Source organism: Kluyveromyces marxianus, chromosome 7 (assembly GCF_001417885.1).
Source record: "Kluyveromyces marxianus DMKU3-1042 DNA, complete genome, chromosome 7".
NCBI classification, from domain to species: domain Eukaryota; kingdom Fungi; phylum Ascomycota; class Saccharomycetes; order Saccharomycetales; family Saccharomycetaceae; genus Kluyveromyces; species Kluyveromyces marxianus.
In genome coordinates, this window is record NC_036031.1 from 730,484 (window position 1) to 752,653 (window position 22,170).

The window sequence follows — 22,170 nt, forward strand, 5'->3', positions numbered from 1 at the left end:
TGAACCGGCCTAGCCTGGATTTCGATTGGATATGGGAGAGGCAGGGAACACCCAGACCGCACGCAGCGACGGGACACAGTTTGACAGATTCTGTTCTGTATCTGATTCTGACTGACTGAGCGTGAGTCTGCGGACAGGGGCCAGCAGCTGTGAGGAGAGGTGAGTGCGATACAGTGTGCTACCTTGCATGTTTACGTGATAGATAATGTGTGTGTGTGTGTGTGTGCGTGCGTGCGTGAGTATACATATCTGAATAAATATATATATAATAAAGCGTAGGTGTGTCTAGTGCAAGTGTCTGTCTGTATTATAGTGGACAGGCCCAAGGTAATTTGAGCCAGCCGTGTGCGATTGCCGACGACAAGGTGTAATTGAGTGAGTGGCATGCTCAGGAGCAGTAACAAGAGGAACAGGAAGACTATTTTATCGTTCGTCAGTTAGTCAATTACTTAATTCTTCAGTCAGTCATAATAATAATATACTACTGGTACTAAGGCAAGGCTAAAGTGAAAATTTAGTTTAGTTGCACTGAGAAAAAAAAAAAAAAAAGAGTATAGGGCGAAAAAAGAAATGTCGTGGTGTCAGGAAAATGTGTCAGATGTGTTCAGCCTTGGATATGGGTATGGGTATGCATATGGGAACGGTTATGGGTACGGGTATGGATGCGAGCAGGAGCAGGAGCAGGAGCAGGAGCAGGGGAGTGGTCGTCAGGCTGAGTATGGAGTAGTGGAGCCTGGTGTGGTACTGGAGACGGAATTTTCGTATACTACACTGGGAGGACTGGACTTTGGGCTTGGCGATGAGGAAGTAGGTAGTAGTAGTAGTAGTAGTGGTGGTGTTAGTGGGAGCAGTTTCAGCGAGCCATCGCCTGCTCCAATTCCAAGACAAAGACGGTATTCGAAACCGCAGCAGACGACGCCTCCACCTTCAGAAGGGTCGATGACGACGTCGTCGTCTACGTCGTCATCGCCAGCTAGTGGTGCGAAGAAGGTTTCGGACTCGAGGCTTTCTGCGCGCGGGCTTGCGCAGGTATTGAACCTGGACTCACCAGCCGAGGCATTGTGCCGGGAGAAGTTCATACTGGACATTTTTGAGAAGGAGCTGCACTATCCGTTGGGGTACAAGACTTGGGTGCGAGGCACGACAAAGGAATATAGAGCCAAGATATTGTACCAGCTGCATGAGCGGGTGAAGGTGAAGTATCCGGAGTATGACGAGAAGGTGCTTGAGACGATAATCAGGCGGGCTACGTATTATATGATGCAGTCGAGGTTGAGGCGAGAGCGTCGGGCCAAGGCCAAGGCGAACAAGCAGCAGCAGCAGCAGCAGCAGCAGCAGCAGCGGGGCAAAGCAAGTTCCAAAAATAAAGCTGTGGTCGTCCAGCAGTCACACTCTGAACCAGAACCAGAATCCGTTCCAGACGTTACCGCTGTTTCAAACTCTGATTTGTTCATCGCAGGAGAAGCGTTTCTCTCCGGGGACTCGTTCCTCATGTAATATATCTTTCTAATTCGTTGTTTTCCGTTCCTTTACTTTCCCTTCCCTTCCCTTTCCTTCCTTTTAGACTTTCTTTATAACAGGTTTATAATAAATGGTATACATGTATACGTGTATATACACAGCAGCAAACACTGTCTGATGCACTGACTAAACGCGGGGGTTTCTACTCTTGAGCCTCCTCAGCCAGGCCCCCCGTAGGCCTGTCTCTAATGTACACGACCGGAAAAACGTTGGACGTTGAAACGTTGGACGTTGAACGTTGGACAAGAGGGCATACCGGCACCCTCCCTTCTTTCTCAGAAAAAAAAAAAATATTAGCTAATAATATCAGTTTTAGAACTTGGTGAACGATCCCTTCTTGCTCTTCTTCTTTTGTAGCTTGGCCTTCTTGTAATTGTGGTGTCTGGCATCCCTCCACCCAGAAGTACTCACCTTCTTTTGCACAGATTCCATCTCCTTGCGCTTCTCTTCCTCCTGTTTCAGTAGAGTCTCTTCGTCAATTTCCATGCCGTTGTTCTTGGCCTTGAGCTCCTCCATCTTCTGCTTCAATAGATCATTCTTTAACTTCTCAGCAAGTCTCTCTGCTCTAGCGTCAACTGTCTTTTGGAAAACAGCCTTACGCTTGATAGATTTAGCGTTAAGATCGGATTTAGCACGTAGAGACTTGGCCATTTTTCACTTGATATATACACACACTCTGTCGGATATGACCTGGATAATATGGAAGTCCCAACACAAATACACCGTGTTCCAAGCTATCCTAATCTAATTAACCTTCGTAGCTCATCTCATCTCATCTCAATTGTCAATTCGAAAACAAATTTTCCAGCACTGTGGAATGTGCCCGAAAAGAAACAATTGCTTTTTCTGTATTGTGTTTGTGATGTATGGGTCGTTGTGTGGGACTGTTGTAGATATGTTACTCCCGTACACCATGTTCAATTGATATCTACATCCGTACATTTTGGGACCATTTTTTGGTTTTTCTTGGAATTGAAGAGTATTCCCGTTTTGGGAGATGCGGCTGCTTTTTTTTCCCTTCCCATCATTGAACGTTGTCTCGATTGGAGATAAACCTCCAGCGGCCTCCTCTATCCCGCAACACTCTACCTGCCTAACCACTGCCAGTAGCCTTCGTTCCCCTTGGCCTCTCTGGTCCCGCACCAATTCTCTCTATCCACCACCCTGCCCAGACAGACCCCTTTGCCTAGGCGAGCAACGTTCTCCTTGCCCACTGTAACGGAACCATCCCCTCCCCCCGCCCTTCCCTGGAACTCCCAGTCTCCCTCTCCCTCTCCCTCATTCCTTTCCCTCAGCCCAGCCCAGCCCAGCCTAGCCTAGCCTCAGCGAAACCTCAGCCTAGCCCCCAACCGCAACAGCCATCCAGGCTCGGCCCAAGTTTCCGTCGCGGCATGGACCTTAGCAAAGCTTTGAAATTCTTGCAAACTCTGGACACACTTTCTAGACAACTTTGATAATAATGATATTAATTAATTTCAATATACAAAGGTTTAGTAGTGGCTTGGAAGATTTCACTCTTATTGATATATTGAAAGAGGTCCAACGATAACGAAACCAAGCAAAAATGTATGTGTGAATAGACGTGTGAATGAGAACGATCCAGTCGTGACAGTGAATGATAAGAAGTCTAATATATAATGCCAATGTGGATACCCTCGAGCTAGAAACGGTTTTTTTCCAAATTTATGAGATGTACTACTATGGTTAGAAGGCTAGCTATGCCTGAAATGAAGTGACTGACTGCCATCATGGGGGATTAGAAGTATATGTGAGAGCAGTCTAATGTTTTATGGAGAATCAAGTTGGATGAAAGGAGGGAGGCATCGGCAGAATGTGCCAATTGAGTACAGATGTGATAAATAGGACAAGAAAAAACCAGAGGAACACTAGAAACGATTTATTTGGTTTGGACTAGGTCATTGTGCTGTGTGGATTGTTTCTCTTTTGTTTGAGGAAACAAGAACTTCATTTACTAACAATCTTTAAATACATTAAATTGTATTTTGTGTTAAATACAGGGCTAACTTGAGAACTCAAAAGAGACTTGCCGCTTCTGTTGTCGGTGTTGGTAAGAGAAAGATCTGGATGGATCCTTCCGAATCCGCCGAAATCGCTCAAGCCAACTCCAGAAATGCTATCAGAAAGTTGGTCAAGAACGGTACCATCGTCAAGAAGCCAGTTAGAATCCACTCTAGATCCAGAACTAGAGCTATGGCTGAATCCAAGAGAAACGGTCGTCACACTGGTTACGGTAAGAGAAAGGGTACCAAGGAAGCCAGATTGCCATCCCAAGTCGTCTGGATCAGAAGATTACGTGTCTTGAGAAGATTGTTGGCCAAGTACAGAGACGCTGGTAAGATCGACAGACACTTGTACCACTCCTTGTACAAGGCTGCTAAGGGTAACACCTTCAAGCACAAGAGAGCTTTGGTTGAACACATCATCCAAGCTAAGGCTGATGCTCAACGTGAAAAGGCTTTGAAGGAAGAAGCTGAAGCTAGAAGATTGAAGAACAGAGCTGCTAGAGAAAGAAGAGCTCAAAGAGTTGCTGAAAAGAGAGACGCTTTGTTGAAGGAAGACGCTTAAATGCGCTCTCCCCTCTCCATATCTTTCTAAATTGAAAAAGTATATATAAATATCAAATATCTTTTGTGTTATTGTAGTACCAGCATTTGCACAACTCAATCACTCATCTATCACTCTATTTAGTACTCCTTTTTACTAATATATCATTAACATCTAGTTTTACTTATCTCCTGTCTTATCAGAGGAGTGAGGTGAAAGGTACTTGACAAAAAGTTCTTCATTATTATTATTACACAGGTTAATATATATATATACAATATTAGTACTATTATTACTAGTTACCGGCCAGCCGGTGGTATTAGGCTTCACCTCTGTCTGCCTCTGTATATGCGCTGCTCATAACCCTGTGAAAAGGCCTTGCTTTTCATACTTTATTATATCGTCATGATAAAGAGGTATGTAATGAGGCGACCGTGGATCAAAATGGCATGTCGCTATAGGTGGAAATAGGATGTGTCGTCTATTCGCATACCTGTGCTCTCCCGTAGCATCATTTCCAAAATATCTTAGTGAACTTTCGATAACATCTTCTTGGGTAACATTAACCCATTCTCCACAACGATTTTCCATCTGGAAAAGGCAAATATATATATATGATTCTGACACTAACTCACCAGAAACTCAGGCCCAATAACCTATCTCAGCTCTTGCAATAACTGGTGTTTCTTTCGGTCTTCTTCGCTTGGTGCATCATCATGATTACTGACTGCATCGAAGCTTTCTTAAATATAACCAGCTTATTTTTTTTTTTTTTTTTTTTTTTCAGATAAGCTCAGATTCCGTTCCATCTGTCTTGCCAGCTTAAAACAAACATAATGTCAGAATATTCAAACAATGAAAGAACACTAGCGGCACTGAAAGTAGCTATAAGGAATATCAGGATTCGTTAATAAATGTTGAATGTCTTTGTAATTATGTTTAAGTGTGTGTTTATAAAGGGTAGGGAGTTTTCTATAGAATCTTTTAGTATTATTATTATTATTATTATTTGTAGGACAATGACACTGACATTGATTATCAGTGAGAAATGAAACGGCAAGTAAAGGAGAAGGCCTAGAATAGACCTTCAATTTCACCGTCTTCGTCGATTTCGACGTTCATGTAACCGGCGTGGGTTGATAGACCCGGAATCGTTTGAATTTCAGCTGCTAGTGCATACAAGTATCCGGCACCGATGGATGCTCTAACGTCTCTAATTGGGAAAGTAAACCCAGTTGGAACGTTTTTTAACTTTGCATCGTGGGACAATGAGTACTGAGTCTTGGCAATACATATTGGTAGGTTACCAAACCCTTGTTCACGGTACATGTCAATTTTCTTTTGAGCTTCTTCGGAGATCTCAATCTTGGCACCACCGTACATCTTTGTAACGATAGTTGAAAGTTTCTCTTCCACTGTGTCGTTGACATCGTAGAGGAACTTGAAGTCTGAAGGTTGTTTGGAGGCTTCAATGACAGATTTTGCCAAGTTGATGGCACCCTTACCACCTTCGGCCCAGTGGTTCGTGGAAACAACGTCAAATGCACCTGCTTTTTGTGCTGCTTCCTTGATAGCATCAATTTCGGCTTCAGTGTCAGATTCAAATCTGTTGACAGCAACAACTACTGGAATACCGAATTGTTTAATGTTTTCGATTTGCTTGCACATGTTAGCAGTTCCGTTCTTGACCAACTCCACGTTTTCTTGTGTGTACTCTTCAGGTAATGACTGGCCTGGCTTGACGTCTGGGGCACCACCATGCAATTTTAGAGCTCTCACGGTAGCAACTAAAACGACGGCATTTGGAGTTAACCCTGAAGCTCTGCACTTGATGTTGAAGAATCTCTCACCACCCATGGTAAAGTCAAATCCAGCTTCCGTAACAACATAACCGGATTCGACACCTTCGTCAGCATTCTTGGGTTTACCAACAAGCTTTAGAGCCACTCTGTCAGCAATAACAGAGGATGCACCAATGGATATGTTGGCAAAGGGACCAGCGTGGACCAGAACTGGTGTTCCCTCTAGAGTTTGCATCAAATTTGGTTTAACCGCATCCTTTAAAAGAGCTGCGATGGCACCACCACATCCAATATCCTCTACTGTAATTGGTTCCTTGTCGTAGTTTGAACCAATAACAATACGTCCGACACGTTCTCTGAGGTCTTTCAAGTCTTTGGATAAGGCTAGAATGGCCATCAATTCGGAAGCGACTGTGATATCGAAACCTGTTTGTCTTGTGAATCCCTTCTCTGTTGGGGCTTGGCCAATGGTAATTTGACGTAGCATTCTGTCGTTGACGTCAACAACTCTCTTGATAGTGATAGTGTCAGGATCGATGTTCAAACGGGCGAATTTGACAATTTCCTCGGTGGTCAAGTCATCTGGGTTCGTCTTATTGATACCCAACTTCTCCAATCTCTTTAGCATAGATGGAGTGAAGCTTCTTGTACCCTTCTTAACAGGAACCAATCTCTTGTAGAAGGTTTCGTGTTTCTTTTGAGTGGCTTCGTGGAACATTCTAGTGTCAATAGCAGCTGCCAACAAGTTGTTAGCAGCACCGATGGCATGAATGTCACCGGTTAGATGCATGTTGAACTCGTCCATTGGAATGACTTGGGCATAACCACCACCTGCTGCACCACCTTTAACACCGAATGTAGGACCCATCGAAGGCTGTCTGACATTTGCAATGGAAGGTTTTTGTAGATGGGCCGAGAGCGCTTGAACCAAACCGATAGTAGTGGTGGATTTACCTTCACCCAATGGGGTAGGTGTAATACCAGCAACAAGAATGTATTTCCCATCCTCATTTTCTGCCAATCTCTTGATAATCTTTGGCGATAACTTTGCCTTATAGTGGCCATAAAGCTCTAATTCGCTGTGATGAACGCCGAGCTCTTCAGCAACAGTTTTGATGTACTTGGGAGCTTGTTTTCTTGAAATTTCGATATCTGATGGGACTTTAGTCTCCAACTTCAAAGGTAATGGCTTGATTTGTGGTAACTTGGTGGCATTTTGCAGTTGTCTCTTAGCAGCCAAAACTACATTCTGGACAAGCATGGCAACGGTCATAGGACCCACTCCACCTGGAACCGGGGTAATGTACGAGGCCTTTTCCTTACAAGCCTCAAAGTCGACATCACCAACCAATCTTTTACCGGATTTCTTGGTAGCATCTGGAATGTAGTTGATACCAACGTCAATGACAATGGCATCCTGTTTCAACCAATCTGGCTTAACCATGTTGGGCACACCACAAGCCGCAATAACAACGTCTGCGTTTTTAACCACATCTGCAATATTCTCAGTGTATCTGTGGCAGATCGTGACCGTCGCGTTAAGGTCCTTCAATAGAGAAGCAACCGGAGTACCAACGATGTCTGATCTCCCAATAACCACCGCACGTTTTCCCTTCAAGTCAATACCAGATTCCTTTAGCAACCTGATACACCCGTTTGGCGTGCATGGCAAGAAATAAGGCTTACCACCTCTCTTGGACAATTCCCCAACGTTGTAGCGATGGAACCCATCCACATCCTTGGTGTAAGAAACAGCATTCGTGATTTCCGTCTCGTTCAAATGTCTAGGCAATGGAAGTTGGATCAACAACCCATGAATAGAGTCATCGTCGTTAATCTTCTGGATCTTTTGTAACAACTCCAGTTCCCCGATATCCTCGGGAAGCTTCTCCACAATACACTTCACACCAGACTCCTCAGATGCCTTCAACTTCATGCGAACGTACGCCGAAGAATCTGGACGAGATCCCACTTGGATAATCTTCAAACATGGCACAAATTCAGGCGCCTTCTCTTTGATCCGTGTGATCTCCTGGAACGCATCCTCCCTGATCGACTTGGCAATCTTCGTACCGGAAAGCAAATGGTACTGGCACTTCGCAATGTGCACATATTGTTGATGATGCCTATTGGAACTTTTCAGTAGACGCACTGGGCTATATTTAATAGCATTTCTCAAGGGAGACCTTAGCATCGCGAACTCAAATCAATTGCTGATTAGTCGACCTCGATGATACAATATACTCTTGAATCAACAATGTCCCTTAGCCTCACCGATGACTCTTTCGATGCATACATAAATACAAATTGGTTAATCCAAGTCAAATGCGATGAGCAAGTACTTTTGGGAATTTTTCACTTTTTTCGTAAAGAAACGAGCCAGGGTCTCTCGAGAGAAAGAAAAGCTGGCGCGCGACAGTTAACTTGGGAGGAAGGGCGAGGGGAAAGGATTGGGATTTAGTGGGTTGAATGGTATATCGACGGGGGGATGTTAGAATTTATATATTTAACTGAATTTGAATTTGAATTTGAATTTGAATTAATTTAATTTGAAATATTTACTTGAGTGGAAGGTGGGTTTTAATTGTTACAGGAACGGGCGTTGCTAAGAAAAAAAAGCTTGGGTTTAAACGGCCGAATTTAAAGTTGAAAGTGAGTTAAGGTTTGAGTCAGTTGATCTGAGTTGGGAGGCCGGTGGTAGGACTGGGTGTCTCCTGTATTGATCGTTGAACTGTTGGTGTCTGTAGTTTACATTAAGGTTTGAAAACTGGTGATGAACAGAGGATGAGGATGAAGATGAAGAAGAGGAAGAAGAAGAGGACGATGAGGGTTTAGTTGTGTGGCGGTTGGTTTGGTTTTGGTTGTGGTTCTGTTTGTTGTACATCTCATCTATCAGTTTCTTCTGCTGATTTTCGACCTCTTTTGCTACTTGGTAGAGGGATTGCGCTGACGAAGAGTTGCCAGGCAATGGATGTGGAGGTGGGGTGTTGAGGATTGGGATCCTGTGTGGTCCCGAGGCTGAAGTAGTGGCTGAGGCCGAAGTAGTGGCTGATAGAGGAGTACGTGAGACGCCAGGCTGTTGTTGCTGTTGTTGCTGTGATGAATATGTGTATGGGTTGTAGTGTTCATAAGGGTTCACTGGGACGCACTTGAAGGACTTGAGGCTGCCGTAGAGTTCTTGGGCGAACTCTATTGGGGTAGCTGGTTCCTTCATCATTGGGATATGGTATGGGAGGATTGGAACGCCTGATGATGGGGTTTGTGCGTACACATGGTATGGAAGATGGTGGTACATTGAGGAGGCAGAAGTGGAATACTGTTGGTGGTGTGGGTGTGGATGGTGGTAAGTGTGGTAGGCGTGGGAGCCAGCGGCGCCAGCCGTGCCCCCGGCGGAAGAAGATGACGTTGAAGTCATACTGTTATCGCCCACCGCACCGCCACCAGTTGCAGTAGAGCCGCCACCAGTTGCAGCAGCAGCAGCAGCTGCTGCTGCTGCTGCGTTGTAGTTTTCTTCCTGTTCAATGATGGCATTGAACGTTGTTTCGAACAAGTGCCAGTTCTCTGGGGTCTGTTCTGCACCGTTTTCAATAAGGTTGAGCAGTTCGCTCTCGAATTTGGACGTTTGGATGTCGTTGAACATTTTATTGGCAATGGACTTCTTCCAGACCTGGATGTGGGAAGAGATCTGTTTCTTGGACCGTTGCTCGCCGGTTTTGTTCTTGATGTAGAGCGAGATGAGTTCGTTTCTGCCGTAGTTTTTTTCCTTGAGTTTGATCTTTGCAGTTCCGTTCTTCATCACGAGCTGCAGGGCGTCGATGAAGGCAGCCTCGATGTGTGGAGGCCACTTGTCGTTGTTCGTAAGGTTTTCGGGCGGTATTACCGTTCCGGAGTTCATAGTCATGGATGTGGTGGAATTTTTCGCAGCATTGCCGTTACAGGTACCTGTACCTGTGACATTTCCCGTTGAAGTTTGCGGAGTGGGCAGTTGTTGCTGCTGTTGTTGCTGCTGCTGCCGTTGGTCTATGATGTTCAATGGGGCGACATGTTTCTGCGAAAGCCTCTGTTCGAGTGCCAGCGACATGCTGTGGGTTCTGTTGCAGCTGGAGGCCGATGATGAGGCCGATGAGATCGACGACGAAGTGGACGATGGGGCCGAGTTCGAACTTGACGACGACGATACTCGGGGTTTCAGGACCTTATTTGCGGGAGCTGGCAGCGAAACCTTGCGGCCCTGGCCCGTGTTGATGAGGATATGGGCTCCGGGAAGCGGGCCGCGTCCGTGAGCCGAGCTGGTGCCTGTCATTGCGGGCTTGTAGTCGAAAATATCGGGCAGTTTCCTTTGCTGCTGGGACCCGTCGTTGATGTACACGTCGAACACTCTGGTATCCAGCGACGGTTTCCAAGGCGGCGTGGCAACACCGGTGGAGACACCGTTGCTTGTGGTGGTGGTGGTGGAACTCGTTTCATTATTGTTACTGTTGTTGCTATTATTGCTGCTGTTGGCACTGACACCGTTAGCGTCACGTGACTCGTCACGTGAGCCGATATTCCCATCGGTCCCCGGGGTCGCCGTGCTCGTAGCAGTGGCAGTGGCAGTGGCAGTGGCAGCGTTACCGTCGGCCATACTCATACTATCGCTCTTCTCTGGTGGTAGTAGCGGTGGTGCTAATAGTGGTAGTGGTGCCCTGTGTTTACCCTGTACCTGGTACCTTCTCCCCAGTATGTATATATATATATACTCTCTCTCGCTCTCTCTCTCGGGTCGCGCACCCTGGCCCAAAACTCAATGGCTCGTACCTGCGTATCGCAGTATTTCCAAGCACCGTCTCCTGTGCCCTCGAGAATGTGTCTCTCTTTCACCGATTCGTCAAATTCTTCGACGAACAATACACCGCACCAATATCTGGCCAGATACTCTCCAGCAAGAATGTAAAACGCAAGTACAACTAACTCCTAGTACAAGTGCAAGTGCAAGTGCAAGTGCAAACGCAAACGCAAACGCAAACAGAAATAGATTTAGATTTAGAAGCCGTTTCTGTGCGAGATCTCAGAACACGCAGCCAGGCTCGATGATGACGTCTTTCAGATTCGACGCACAAAGAGGAAGCAAAGGAATTTTAAAAGACGAAAAAATAAAACACAAACAAAAACACACAAACACGCACAGACGGATGAGCAGTGACGGGAGTGTGGTAAACAGAAACGGTGAGAAAGTGACTGAGACTGATAAACCGTGATAAACCGGAAGTGGGAGGGAATGGCAGTGGCAGTGGAAGAGGGTAACTCTGTTGTTAGAGTAGTAGTAGTGGTCTCCCAGGGTATAGGTCGGTATTGCCTATGGTAGTGGTTGTAGTAGTGGGACTATGTAATAATTAGAAGTAGCATTAGAATGGTATGGTATGGTATGGGTATGGGTATTTTGCATAGCAGAATGGTTGGAAATGGCTGGGAAGATGGGCAATATATACGTTTGAGGTTTGGGAAGGGTTTTTGTGCGGTCAGGTTGGATTAGGCAAGGCATGGGCATGGACATGAGCATGGCTTGCTTTTTTTTTTTTGTATTATTTCCTGATTGAAGGTGGGTTAGGATTATGATAGGATTAAGATTAGGTTCTGGGTCCAGTTTTGGCGATTTTGCTGCGTGCGTGTTGGAAGGATTAACGTTTTTTTGTTTGGGAGATGGGATGTGTGATGTGCGTGCGTGAGCGAGAATGCGTCGGTTTGATGTGAAACGGAATGACCAGACAGACAGACAGGGAGGGAGGGAGGCAGAGAGGGATGTTCAGGAGGGATGTTCAGGAGGGATGTTCAGGAGGATAAGCGTCGGGTGTAAATAAGGTTTTTCTTTTTTTTGGGGGGAGGAGCATAGAGCTAGAACGATTTTTTTAGCAGTTATTGATTGGGCTTGGGCTTATACAGGCGCAGGGTCGCATTGTATACCTGATTTGCCATATTCATGGGCTGGTGCATGCGCATGCGAGCGGCTTGACCTGAGAATGGGTGGTGAGGTACATACGCTTTGGACCTGGGACCTGGGACCTGGGACCTGGGGGGCGGACCATTTTAGGTTACATTCTTGTGATTTTGGTGTTCGTTTTCCCGTTTTGGGTCAGTGTGGCTCGAGCGTTCCCCATTGTTGTCCCGATTGGGAAAAGTGTAAATACAGCTCGATGGAAAAGGTAAACACGGATCCGAAAAAGGTAAACAAAAGTGGTCCAATACTGGGTCGATATATTTTGCTGGGCACACGCACACGCGTGTGAGCTACGCGTGTGAGCCACGCGTTTGCGTGTACGTGTCAATCCCAAGGTCAATCCCAAAGCTCATCGCAAATCCGTTTTTTTTTTGGTTCTTCCTCTCTCCTCTCTCCTCTCTGTCTGTCTGTGTGTTTGTTTGTTTGTGTTATTGTTTGCTTTGTTGGCTTTATTTACTTTTACTATACTATACTATACTCTTGCTATAATGTACAATTTCGTCCAGTTAGTTCAGCTGAATTTTTAGTCCTCATCAGAGTTCAAATACTGTGCATAATCGTCCGCAGATGCAAAGGTAGGAAGTTCGCGTAGCTTTTGCTTGTGTGACTTCTTCGATTTCTTTCTTGGAGGCTCTTCCTTCTCTTCCTCATCCTCATCGGAAGAATTGTCGGCTGCGCTGTAGAACACCTCGTCGTCAGAACCCATCTCGTCCTCGGAATCGTTCGTGAAGATTTTGGCTTCTTCAGGATCGAAATCGCTGATGTCATCGGCGTCGGCATCTTCATCGTTATCGTCCCCTTCTTCTTCTTCTTCTTCTCCTTCTTCTTCCTCATCCTCATCCTCATCCTCATCCTCCTCGGACATGCCTTCGACAGCATCGCTAGAAGAGTCTAGGTCTGAACCAAAGTCCTCCTCGCTGAATTCGATATCGCTGTCCTCGTCTTCACCCTCAACGTCCGGACGCGACTTCACCAACGCATCCCAAACCTCGTCCTCGTCCAAATCGCTCTCTTCGTCAAATTCGCCAGCATCTCCTTCCTTCTTCCCGGACTTGATGGCCGCAGTCTTGGTAGAGAAGTACTGGTAAAAGAACTTCTCGTCGGGTCTAATCTCTTGCACCTTCTTGTTCAACCAGTTCTCCGTATTTACAGGCACTTCGTGTAACGTTTTGTCACTTGCCTTCACCAATAATGCACCAGTGTGTACACCTCCCAACGGTTGCATAATAGACGAACCCCTAGTGGTAGGCTTTTGTTTCGCATTACGGTACACAAATCTGTCCAAAAAGTGCGCAAGTGTGAACAAACCAAGATCCGGCTTGACCAATTCCCTTGTTTGTTGCGTGTCACCGTCGAAAAATCCTTGTGCGTACGATTGAACGGTTGGATGGAAATGCGTCAAGAATTGGTTAATTTCCCAAAGCGATGACTTTTCCGCATTCGCATACTTCGGATCACGCTTACGACTGTCGTAGCCATTTGCTGCTGCTGCATTGTTCTTGTTCTTATCGTCGTTCTTGTCACCCTCGTCATCATCGGAATCGTAAACTGCATCTAGTGGAGAATTGAGCAATAAATTCCTGATTTGTGGAATCGCCTTCGATAGCTGTATCAATAGATAAAACATACCACTGATGGCACCAACGTTTAGCCAATGCGCACATACCTGCAATATACGCTTCACGAATGCGTCTACCCGGCCAATGTCCTTGTCCTCCTTCAAGGATTTGTAGAGCAAATTCAAGTAAATACCTTGTTTCGAAGATGTAACCAATCTAGGATCTAGCAACGACTCGTACAAAGTCTTGTAGTATCTGTCGTTTGTGATACCTGTCTTGATAACGACTTGGTGAATTAAAACCAAGGCTTGGATAGAGGTGTTAAAGTTGGAGGCATGTGTAATCTTGAATAAAGTGTCCAAATGTATCTCATAAACGGAACCTGGCATATCGGCGAAGGGGAACGCACGGTTCAAACCTGTTAGAATGGCACCGAAAAGTTTGGTGTTCTTCTCCTCAATAACGTCCTGCTCAGTCTTTTCTTCAACGACAGATTTACCACCCTTCTTACCTCTCTTGAAGTTCTTCTTTCTCTTCTTCTCATAAGACTTGTCGCTGGCCTTAGCCTTGGTCTTGGATTCCTCGTTATCAGCGTCCGTTTGGATTAAGAACTTCTCGAACAAGGTGAAGTACGTCTTGATCAATTGGTTGGCAAGACTCATTTCAGATCTTTTCAAGATGGTTTGGTTCAAAGTTAGCGCAGAGTAATAGGTGGTGTGGTAGTCCGCTTGTGGTCTAATGGCGATGTCAACCACGGCATCAACGATGATAGATTTCATGTTTGGATGTAGAGTTTCAAGTTTTAGCAACTTGAATGAAGCCTTGGAAGCAACCTTGTTATCGATATCACCCAACTTGTTAACTCCAAGTTTCAAAAGGTTAAACTCTTGTTCGGGCTTAGCAGATAGCAAATCGAAAATGTGGTTTAAAACCTGCAATCTGACATAGATGATAGGGTCATGCGACAACTTCTCCAAAATCTCAAGGATCTTGAAGTACAAGTTCTTCAAATAATCCTCAAAGTATAGTACTGCCAATGTTCTCTTATTGAGCAACATGGATAGGTTTTGGTTCTTGAAGAACTTTAGCTTACGGTCTGGTAGGAGACCGTTCAAGAACAAATCCTTTAGAGCGTTCAAAGCTTGCAAGGCCGAGTTTCTTGATTTTTTACCGCAAAATCCAACCAAAGTATCTAGGGACTTGATGTTGTGCAATGGAGATTCTTGCAATAGCAACGTTAGGGCACTAATTTTATCGTTCAAAGTACCATCGTTAAGAATCTGGGACATAAACTTACGTTGGGAGGAGTTTTTGGTGAATTCTTCGTAGTAGGTGGTGTTATCCTGTTCCAAGAATTCCTTACCACGTTGGTATAGTTTATCTATCTGTTCGGTTGTGAGTGGGTCTTGTTCTCTGTTTAGCTCTGGGTCTAGAGGAACTTCGTACCATAGCATATCGGATGGCACGACCAATTTATCACTTTGGACAATATGAGTTTGGTTGATCAAATCGGATTTAGCTTCCTCTTTTTCTTGTGCTGGGGGAGGACTAAGAGAACTCTCTTCCTCTGCTTCCTCTGCTTCTTCTTCTTCTTCTTCTTCTTCTTCCTCTGGTGCCTCTTCTTCCACCACTTCTGGTTCCTTCATCTTGTCAAAACCCATATTCTTCAACAAATCGTTAAAATCCTCCTTGAACTTCTCATCAACCTCCTTGCCGTCGTCATCCTTGAACTCTATCTCACTAGCATCGTCGTCAACATCGTTCACAAGCTCAATATCCTTTTCTGAAGCTCCCAAAGACAACGCTTCGCGCACTAGTTCGTCATTTTCCTCTGGTTTTTCCTTAGATTTTTCCTTAGATTTTTCCTGGGACTTTTCCTCTTGCTTCTGGCTCTTCTCCTTGGACTTCTCCTTCTTCTTGGCCTTGGCTTCCTTATTCTTCGAAGAAGCGTCTAGTTTCGAAGAAACCTTCTCCTTCAATTTCGATAGATCAAGACTCATTGTTGGTGCTGCTAATACCAATACTGTCTTGTTTTACCGCGAGTGTGTATATCTGTAATCCACTTCTACTTCTCCTAAGGGAATGATTACTCCAACGGCTAGCCTTCTCTTGTCCTCCTGGAACCGTTCCAATTCATCTTAGCCGATGCGATGAGCTGAGCTGAGCTATAGCTTATGCGATGAGATGAGATGAGATGCGGCACCAACCATACATCTTTTTTTTTCGAAAATTTTTGTCGTTTCTTTTCGCCACGTGACACTTAATTATGGGTTTTCTGGTAAATGGGTGTTACCCGGTCGATTACCCGGATGTAATAAAAAAGGGGTTCAAAAGGCAGCCAGCCAGCCAGCCAGCCAGGCCCGGTCCGGCCACCGGCCACCGGCCGGAAGGCCGGCCGGCGTGTGTGGGGCGTGTGGGGCGGAAACTTCCGCTCGGATGGGCTTACTATCGAACCGCGGTCGAAAAGAAAGAAAAAAATAATACCGATCAGGCGGAAAAACAAAAAAAAAAAAAAAAAGAACGCTGCCGTAGAGAGATACAGAGAGAGAGCTAGAGAACTAGAGAACAAGAGGACAAGAGGACAGATCTGGTTCCAGATCTGAACAGAACGGATACAAGAGAATAGTGAGTTATGTATGTTTGTTTGTTTTTTCCCCTACTTCGAAGTAGTGTCAGAATAGGGCAGTGCCAGAAATGCCAGAACAAAAGGACTAATGCAGTGCTTGCATGATGCAGGATGCGTCATTGAGATTGTGCATTAGGGATGGAGGCAGGGTTTTTGCTGCAGAATGAATAAAGGATTCTGCATAATTAGATACAGGATTCTGTGCATGGAAAGGGAATTATTTGGACCTATTCAGCTTGGATTTTGGACTAGGGTTTAGGACTAGGATTTTGGACCATGAGATGTTGTTAATAATGGATTAATTGATAGTTTTAGCAAAGAGTAAGTACAATTATAATTATATACAAAATATACACTCAAATATTTTACAATGGTACAATGGGTAGGGAGGGGGTTTTTTTTTAGAATATGGATTAAGATTTTGGATATGGATTTTAATTGTCCCAAGTTGCATATTCCGTTGCAAATCTTGACATATGGGTAGGTTGAAAGGTTTACGATGATCCAATTTTTTTTAGTATGTATTTTTTGTAATGGCAATGGCAATGGCAATGGCCTGGGCCTTAGGTAATATTCGGAATAGTTGTGTGGAGATTATTCATCTCCAGATTGGTTTGGTTGTTGGTAGTAGCCTTGGTACTTGAGGTACTGGTAATTTTGGTGTGGGATTGGGCCTGGAGTTTGAGTTTGGGGTTGACCTTGGGTTTGAGATGGCGCTGGCGCTGGAGGGATGGGGTACATTTGCTGGTGCGGCAGAGGGATGCCCATGTTCGGGATAGATCCTGGCGCGAGACCAAGACCCTGGGGGTGTCTTGGTGTTTGAGCTGTACCTGGGCCTTGGCTGGCGCCTTGGCCGGCGCCTTGGTTTTGGTTTTGGGATTGGCCTGGTGTTTGGGCCTGGGTCTGTGATTGACTGGGCTGGCGATAGAACGGTGTTGGGGGCAAAGATTTGCTGCTGGGGGACGAAATGTCCACCATTCCCTGGGCTTGCATTTGTGATTGGTACTGAGCTTGAGCTTGGGCCTGGGCCTGGGCCTGGGCTTGAGCTTGGGCTTGAGCTTGGGCTTGAGCTTGAGCTTGGTACTGAGCCTGAGCCTGCGCCTGCTGCTCGCTCAAATAACCCATGGGAGGAGGCCCTCCAGGTCCTGGCGGACCTGGGGGACCTGGGGGACCCGGTGGACCCGGAGGAACCCCATACTTGGGCATGAACTGCGCAAGCTGCATCCTAAGCTGCTCGTTCTTCTGCTGCAACAAAACGTTCTTGTGTTCCAGGTGCCGGATATACTCGTGCGACTTGGCAAGAATCTGCACCTTGTTGACCTTCGACGGAGGAGCCAAGCCCTCGAGCGACTCCACCGGTATCGAGTTGTCGTCGCACCACCGTAGCGTCGGTACTGCGCGTCGTAGATACTGGAAATGCATGTTGATGTTGTTTCTGTACTTTTTTTCGCTGTCGTTGTGGCCCATGGTAGTGGGCATCGACAACATGCTTGGCCCAGGGCCAGGGCCAGGGCCAGGGCCAGGGCCATTTCTATTTCCACTTCCATTTCCACTTCCAACACCAACAGCTTCGCTGTTCGAACCACTTCCCCCAATGTTCAAATGAACCTGGGAGTGAGGCCGTGGCAGCGTGATTGCGGCACTGCTAGTGCCCGCACCCGTGCCTGTATTATTTGTGTTTGTACCACTACCACTACCAGATACTGTTCTCAGCATCGAACTACCATGGTCGTGACCCTGACCTTGGCCAGGGCCCTGGCCCTGGCTTTGGCCAGGATACACGATATTTGCGCCAGCTCCCGAATTCGAGCCTGAGCCTGAACCTGAACCTGAACCCGAGCCCGAGCCTGAGCCCGAACCAGAACCAGAACCTGACCTCGAACCTCCTCGGTCCGGATCACCATATGCATCCTCTGAATACAAAGGCATCTCTTCTGTCTCACCAAAAAAAAAAAAAATTCAAAGCTTAAACCGTAAATCACACAGCACAGCTAACTTAACTATAATAGCTTCCTTTTTTTCAGTAGCGTAGCCTAACTTAACAGAAAAAACAAACTCACAAACTGAACCTCTTGTGTCGTGTCGTGTCGTCTCCTGTCCTGGCTCACTCGCTAATATCTAAATCTAAACCTAAATCCTATTCTCTCGCCAAGGGCAAACGAAACGAAACGAATTGAAAACGAAAAAACTCTCGAGAGACACAACAACACACGGTAGTGGGATGGATTGCGAGCCCGCTATATTTATTGGCGCCTTTTAGTATCAAAATTCGGCTTGTAATGTGAATGCGTTGCGTTGCGCTGCGCTGCAAAAATAATTACCCTAGGAATGTGTAGTATACAGTAGAGTAGGGTATAGTACAGTACAGTATTGTACAAGTACAAGTACAAGTACAATACGGTATGGTATGGTGGTATAGTCTGATCTCTCTGATCAATCAATCAAACTAGCTAGCTGCTGCTACTGTTACTGTTACTGCTGCTCACTGCACTGCCCGTTGTAACTGTGGTTGCGCTGCGCTGCACTGCGGGTGTTCTGCGGGTGTTCTGCGGATGTTCTGTGTAAACAAAAGACGATTTTTTCGAAAGAAAAAAAAATGGGACAAACGTTGTTGTTTATTTTAAATTTCGAATTTGGATTTTTTTTTTTTTTTTTTGGTTGTTTTGTTGTTTCTAGAGTGCGGTAGAGTGGCGTCGAGTTCTTAGAGAGTGACGTGCGGCAGTGGAAGAAAACTAAAAAAAAAAAAAGAGAGTTGACGAAATGGGGGTGTTGTGCGCGGGGTTGTGGGGGGAGGAACTAAAAAAAGCGTAAAAAAAAAGGAGCTGCGCTGAAAGGGGGAAAAGTCGAATCTCGAACGTACAGAAACGTGCAGGAGGAGGGAAAGCGGGCGGATCTTCTGCGGGAAATTCTCGTGTGGGAAATTCTTGTGCCGGCGTAAGGAAGCGAGGGCTGAGGAGAGAGGGAAGGTGAAGTTTGGCGGTTGTGTTCTCTGTGTAGACAATGGAGAAGGTGAAGTTGGATAATAAGTTGAAGGCCGAGTGAGTGGTGTAATCAGAACCAGGGCCAGCTTTGCTAATGTGTCACCAAACGCCGGGATGTGCGGGTGTTGGTTTTTTTTTAACTTGTGTTATTGTTTCTGCGATGCGATGCGATGCGATGCGAAAATACGTAATGGGCAGGGAGAAGGTGGGTTAATATTTTTGTCCGGGTAACAACTACCAGTATGTTTGCATTCCGCCTTGCCTGTGTAGGTTGTATGTATTGATTGTTATGTCTGGGAAAGAGAGACGAGATAAACAAAGAAAAAAAAAAAATGGGAAATGGGATGGATGTACGCACCGAGGGGAAGGAAAGGAGGGGAGGGAGGGGGGTCCCTTCGAGACGAATGTGAGGGCTCTTTATATTATGGCGCACGCACGCACGCATGCGAGAGAAGGAAAAGTGACAGTGTATGGTTGTTCGATATGGCTCATGCTGACGCATTAGCAGTCGATGTTGATGTATGTGTGAGGATTTCTGTTGAGCATGACACAACGCATCGTCAATCATTGGGACTAGCACTATTATTCGTCATGGCGATTAGGCGTTAAAATCGTAAAACTGCCAGAGGGGTCGCGCAGGAGGGCCGGCGCTCGGCGGCGGCGCTCGGCGGCGCACTACGGTGTTCTGGAATGATTAGGTTGGGCACAGAGGGGTGCGGAGAGTGAGACAGAGAGAGAGAGAGAGAGAAAAAGGAAAAGGAAAAGGAAAAGGAAAATAGAAAGAGAGAGACAAGAGCCGACACACACACCCCACTGTGCGCTGCGGGGGCGACTAGGCAGGCTTCCTCCGTTACATCACCATTGCGTTGTATGTCCGCATGATGACAAGTAGTTACTAACGCACGGTGGAATTTCAGGTGGAATTTTCAGGTAAAGATCTGCGGTGGAGCAGCGCGAATGGAATGATTTTCCTAGATACGAAAACCAAACCACGGCCAGCCCAGTCCAGCCTAGTCCAGCCCATCCAGGCCCATATGCTATGCCATAGCATAGTATAGTATAGTATGCTATAGCATACGGAACGGAGATCAATGTGAGAATTGCCGCTGCCCAGTTTCTTTGAGTTGCCTTTTTCGGAACGGAACTGACAAACCTGACCAGAGGATACACCGACAACCCATGGATATTGGAGGCGTGAGTGTTCCTTGAGCGAGTGTTCCTTGAGTAAATGTTCCATGAGTGTTCCATATCACCATTGTTCTGGCCCGTGGCTGGCCGGCTGGCTGCAATATTGCCTTCCCTCCTCCTCCCTCGCCTTCTCTCCTCCTGCCTCAGATAATGGAGATAATCGAAAAGTTGTCGTGTGACATGGCATGATAATTGTACGACAATTTGCAGCACATTCTGGAACCTACTAAAGCTTAAACAATTGCTTTTTTGTTTGTTTCTCATTCGTTACCCGGCGGAGTCACCCGGCATCACTATTGTTTACCTCTTGGCTTGGCAAATTGAATTTTTCCAGGTCAGTCGGGTAACCCATTCACTTCCTCCCTCCCCTGTGTTACCCGGCTGACCGCCCAGCCACACATCTCCCCTCCCACTCCCTCCCCCAAAAAAGAACCTGTAAGAACAAATACAAAAACAAAAACAAAAAAAAAAAATTTTTTTTTTTCTTACCCAGTAGTAGTAGTACCCACTAGTAGCCACTACCTGGTGTACGGGTGTCATCCGACCCACCACCGCTTACCCTACCGTGTCTCAGTCACATCCCAAACTCAAAACTCAAAACTCAAACTCACTCTGGATTTTGGATTTGGATTTTTGGATTTTGCAAACTAAACAGCTTTATAAAAACTACTCAGTACTTACTACACCTTTGAATCGGGGAGAAAAAAAAGATAGTACCCCCTCTACAAGTCCGTAACGACCAACTCACATATACAAAAAACAAGCTAATGTCCTCTCTAAAGCGTATCACCAAGGAGCTTAATGATTTGGGAAGGTATGTGCTATGATGAATCGAAAATTTATCTTTAGTTTTACTATTCATTTTTTTTTTTTTTTCAGGATGAATGATGAATAATAGTGTGGGTTACAGCTGATCTAGGGTCCCCTAGGGGACCCTAGGGGACCCTAGGGGATCCTTGGGCCTATGGGCCAGGTTGTATCAATTCCAAGCAGCCCTTTTTTTCTTTCTCTATTCAATCTGGGGGAGGGAGGGACAGAGACTTCTTTTGTGAGTCGTCCTCGGTGGCGTGGCGTATTTTATAAACCCTGTTCTATGATTCATCCATTTCATCTCATCACACCCGATATTATTGTATATCACCACAGACAGTAGTACTAACAAGTTTGGAATCTGCCGGGAATCAATGTATTTGCCCTGAGAGGCAAAGCTTGGCCGCGCTTTATTCCATTTTTTATCATCAGAGACCCCCCAACCTCCTGTTCTGCTGGCCCAGTAGGCGATGACGTATATCACTGGCAAGCTTCCATCATGGGTCCTCCAGACTCCCCATACGCCGGTGGTGTCTTTTTCCTTTCGATCCATTTCCCAACAGATTACCCTTTCAAGCCTCCAAAGATCTCCTTCACCACTAAGATCTACCACCCAAATATCAACTCCAACGGTAACATCTGTCTAGATATCCTAAAAGACCAGTGGTCCCCAGCTTTGACCATCTCGAAAGTCTTGCTATCCATCTGCTCGCTTCTAACAGATGCCAACCCAGACGATCCATTGGTCCCTGAAATCGCTCATCTATACAAGACCGATAGAGCTAAGTACGAGGCCACCGCAAAGGAGTGGACCAAAAAATACGCTATCTAGTAGTATTGTCCAGATGATGACCGAATTCTCTCTCTCTCTCTCTCTTTTTCCGTTCCCATTTCCAAGGTTTGCCGTTTTTTGCGGAATCCGAATTGGAACCTGAACCTGAACCTGAACCTGAACCTGAATATGAAATCTGAGTCTGAGTGAGTTCAAATCTGAATGCAACTGCAATCATCCGCAGGCGCACTTGACAATACCCCTCCCAACTTCATTATATAGATGTACTTTTTTAGGTCTATAAAAAATCTCCATCCATTTCAGTACATAGTACATACTTTATCTTTTGCGTCATCGAAATACTAGAAAATA

At 45.8% G+C, this 22,170-nt stretch overlaps 8 protein-coding genes and 1 non-coding gene across 9 annotated transcripts; 3 read left to right on the forward strand and 6 right to left on the reverse strand.

Moving 5' to 3' along the window:
* Nucleotides 1-570: 570 nt before the first annotated feature.
* On the forward strand, nt 571-1,497 carry KLMA_70356 (uncharacterized protein; the record flags this gene model as incomplete). Its single annotated transcript, XM_022821615.1, has 1 exon — nt 571-1,497. One exon carries the CDS (start codon nt 571-573, stop codon nt 1,495-1,497), a length of 927 nt encoding a protein of 308 aa, XP_022677959.1.
* On the reverse strand, nt 882-1,706 carry KLMA_R708. The gene is made up of 2 exons: nt 1,672-1,706; nt 882-939 (listed from the first exon to the last, which is right to left on the reverse strand). It is a non-coding gene; the product is annotated as a tRNA-Arg (tRNA).
* Nucleotides 1,707-1,833: 127 nt separating this feature from the next.
* Nucleotides 1,834-2,172, reverse strand: KLMA_70357 (uncharacterized protein; the record flags this gene model as incomplete). The annotated part of the gene is made up of 1 exon (XM_022821616.1): nt 1,834-2,172. One exon carries the CDS (start codon nt 2,170-2,172, stop codon nt 1,834-1,836), a length of 339 nt encoding a protein of 112 aa, XP_022677960.1.
* Nucleotides 2,173-3,239: 1,067 nt separating this feature from the next.
* Nucleotides 3,240-4,107, forward strand: RPL19B (60S ribosomal protein eL19; the record flags this gene model as incomplete). The annotated part of the gene is made up of 2 exons (XM_022821617.1): nt 3,240-3,253; nt 3,540-4,107. The coding sequence occupies 2 exons, from the start codon at nt 3,240-3,242 to the stop codon at nt 4,105-4,107; spliced, it is 582 nt and encodes a 193-aa protein (XP_022677961.1).
* Nucleotides 4,108-5,160: 1,053 nt separating this feature from the next.
* MIS1 (trifunctional formate-tetrahydrofolate ligase/methenyltetrahydrofolate cyclohydrolase/methylenetetrahydrofolate dehydrogenase MIS1) lies at nt 5,161-8,082 on the reverse strand (the record flags this gene model as incomplete). Its single annotated transcript, XM_022821619.1, has 1 exon — nt 5,161-8,082. The coding sequence occupies one exon, from the start codon at nt 8,080-8,082 to the stop codon at nt 5,161-5,163; it is 2,922 nt and encodes a 973-aa protein (XP_022677962.1).
* Nucleotides 8,083-8,514: 432 nt separating this feature from the next.
* TEC1 (Tec1p) lies at nt 8,515-9,684 on the reverse strand (the record flags this gene model as incomplete). The annotated part of the gene is made up of 1 exon (XM_022821620.1): nt 8,515-9,684. One exon carries the CDS (start codon nt 9,682-9,684, stop codon nt 8,515-8,517), a length of 1,170 nt encoding a protein of 389 aa, XP_022677963.1.
* Nucleotides 9,685-12,385: 2,701 nt separating this feature from the next.
* On the reverse strand, nt 12,386-15,421 carry MAK21 (RNA-binding ribosome biosynthesis protein MAK21; the record flags this gene model as incomplete). The annotated part of the gene is made up of 1 exon (XM_022821621.1): nt 12,386-15,421. The coding sequence occupies one exon, from the start codon at nt 15,419-15,421 to the stop codon at nt 12,386-12,388; it is 3,036 nt and encodes a 1,011-aa protein (XP_022677964.1).
* Nucleotides 15,422-16,641: 1,220 nt separating this feature from the next.
* On the reverse strand, nt 16,642-17,976 carry KLMA_70364 (uncharacterized protein; the record flags this gene model as incomplete). Its single annotated transcript, XM_022821622.1, has 1 exon — nt 16,642-17,976. One exon carries the CDS (start codon nt 17,974-17,976, stop codon nt 16,642-16,644), a length of 1,335 nt encoding a protein of 444 aa, XP_022677965.1.
* Nucleotides 17,977-20,983: 3,007 nt separating this feature from the next.
* Nucleotides 20,984-21,858, forward strand: UBC4 (ubiquitin-conjugating enzyme E2 4; the record flags this gene model as incomplete). The annotated part of the gene is made up of 2 exons (XM_022821623.1): nt 20,984-21,030; nt 21,459-21,858. 2 exons carry the CDS (start codon nt 20,984-20,986, stop codon nt 21,856-21,858), a joined length of 447 nt encoding a protein of 148 aa, XP_022677966.1.
* Between the last annotated feature and the right edge of the window lie 312 nt (nt 21,859-22,170).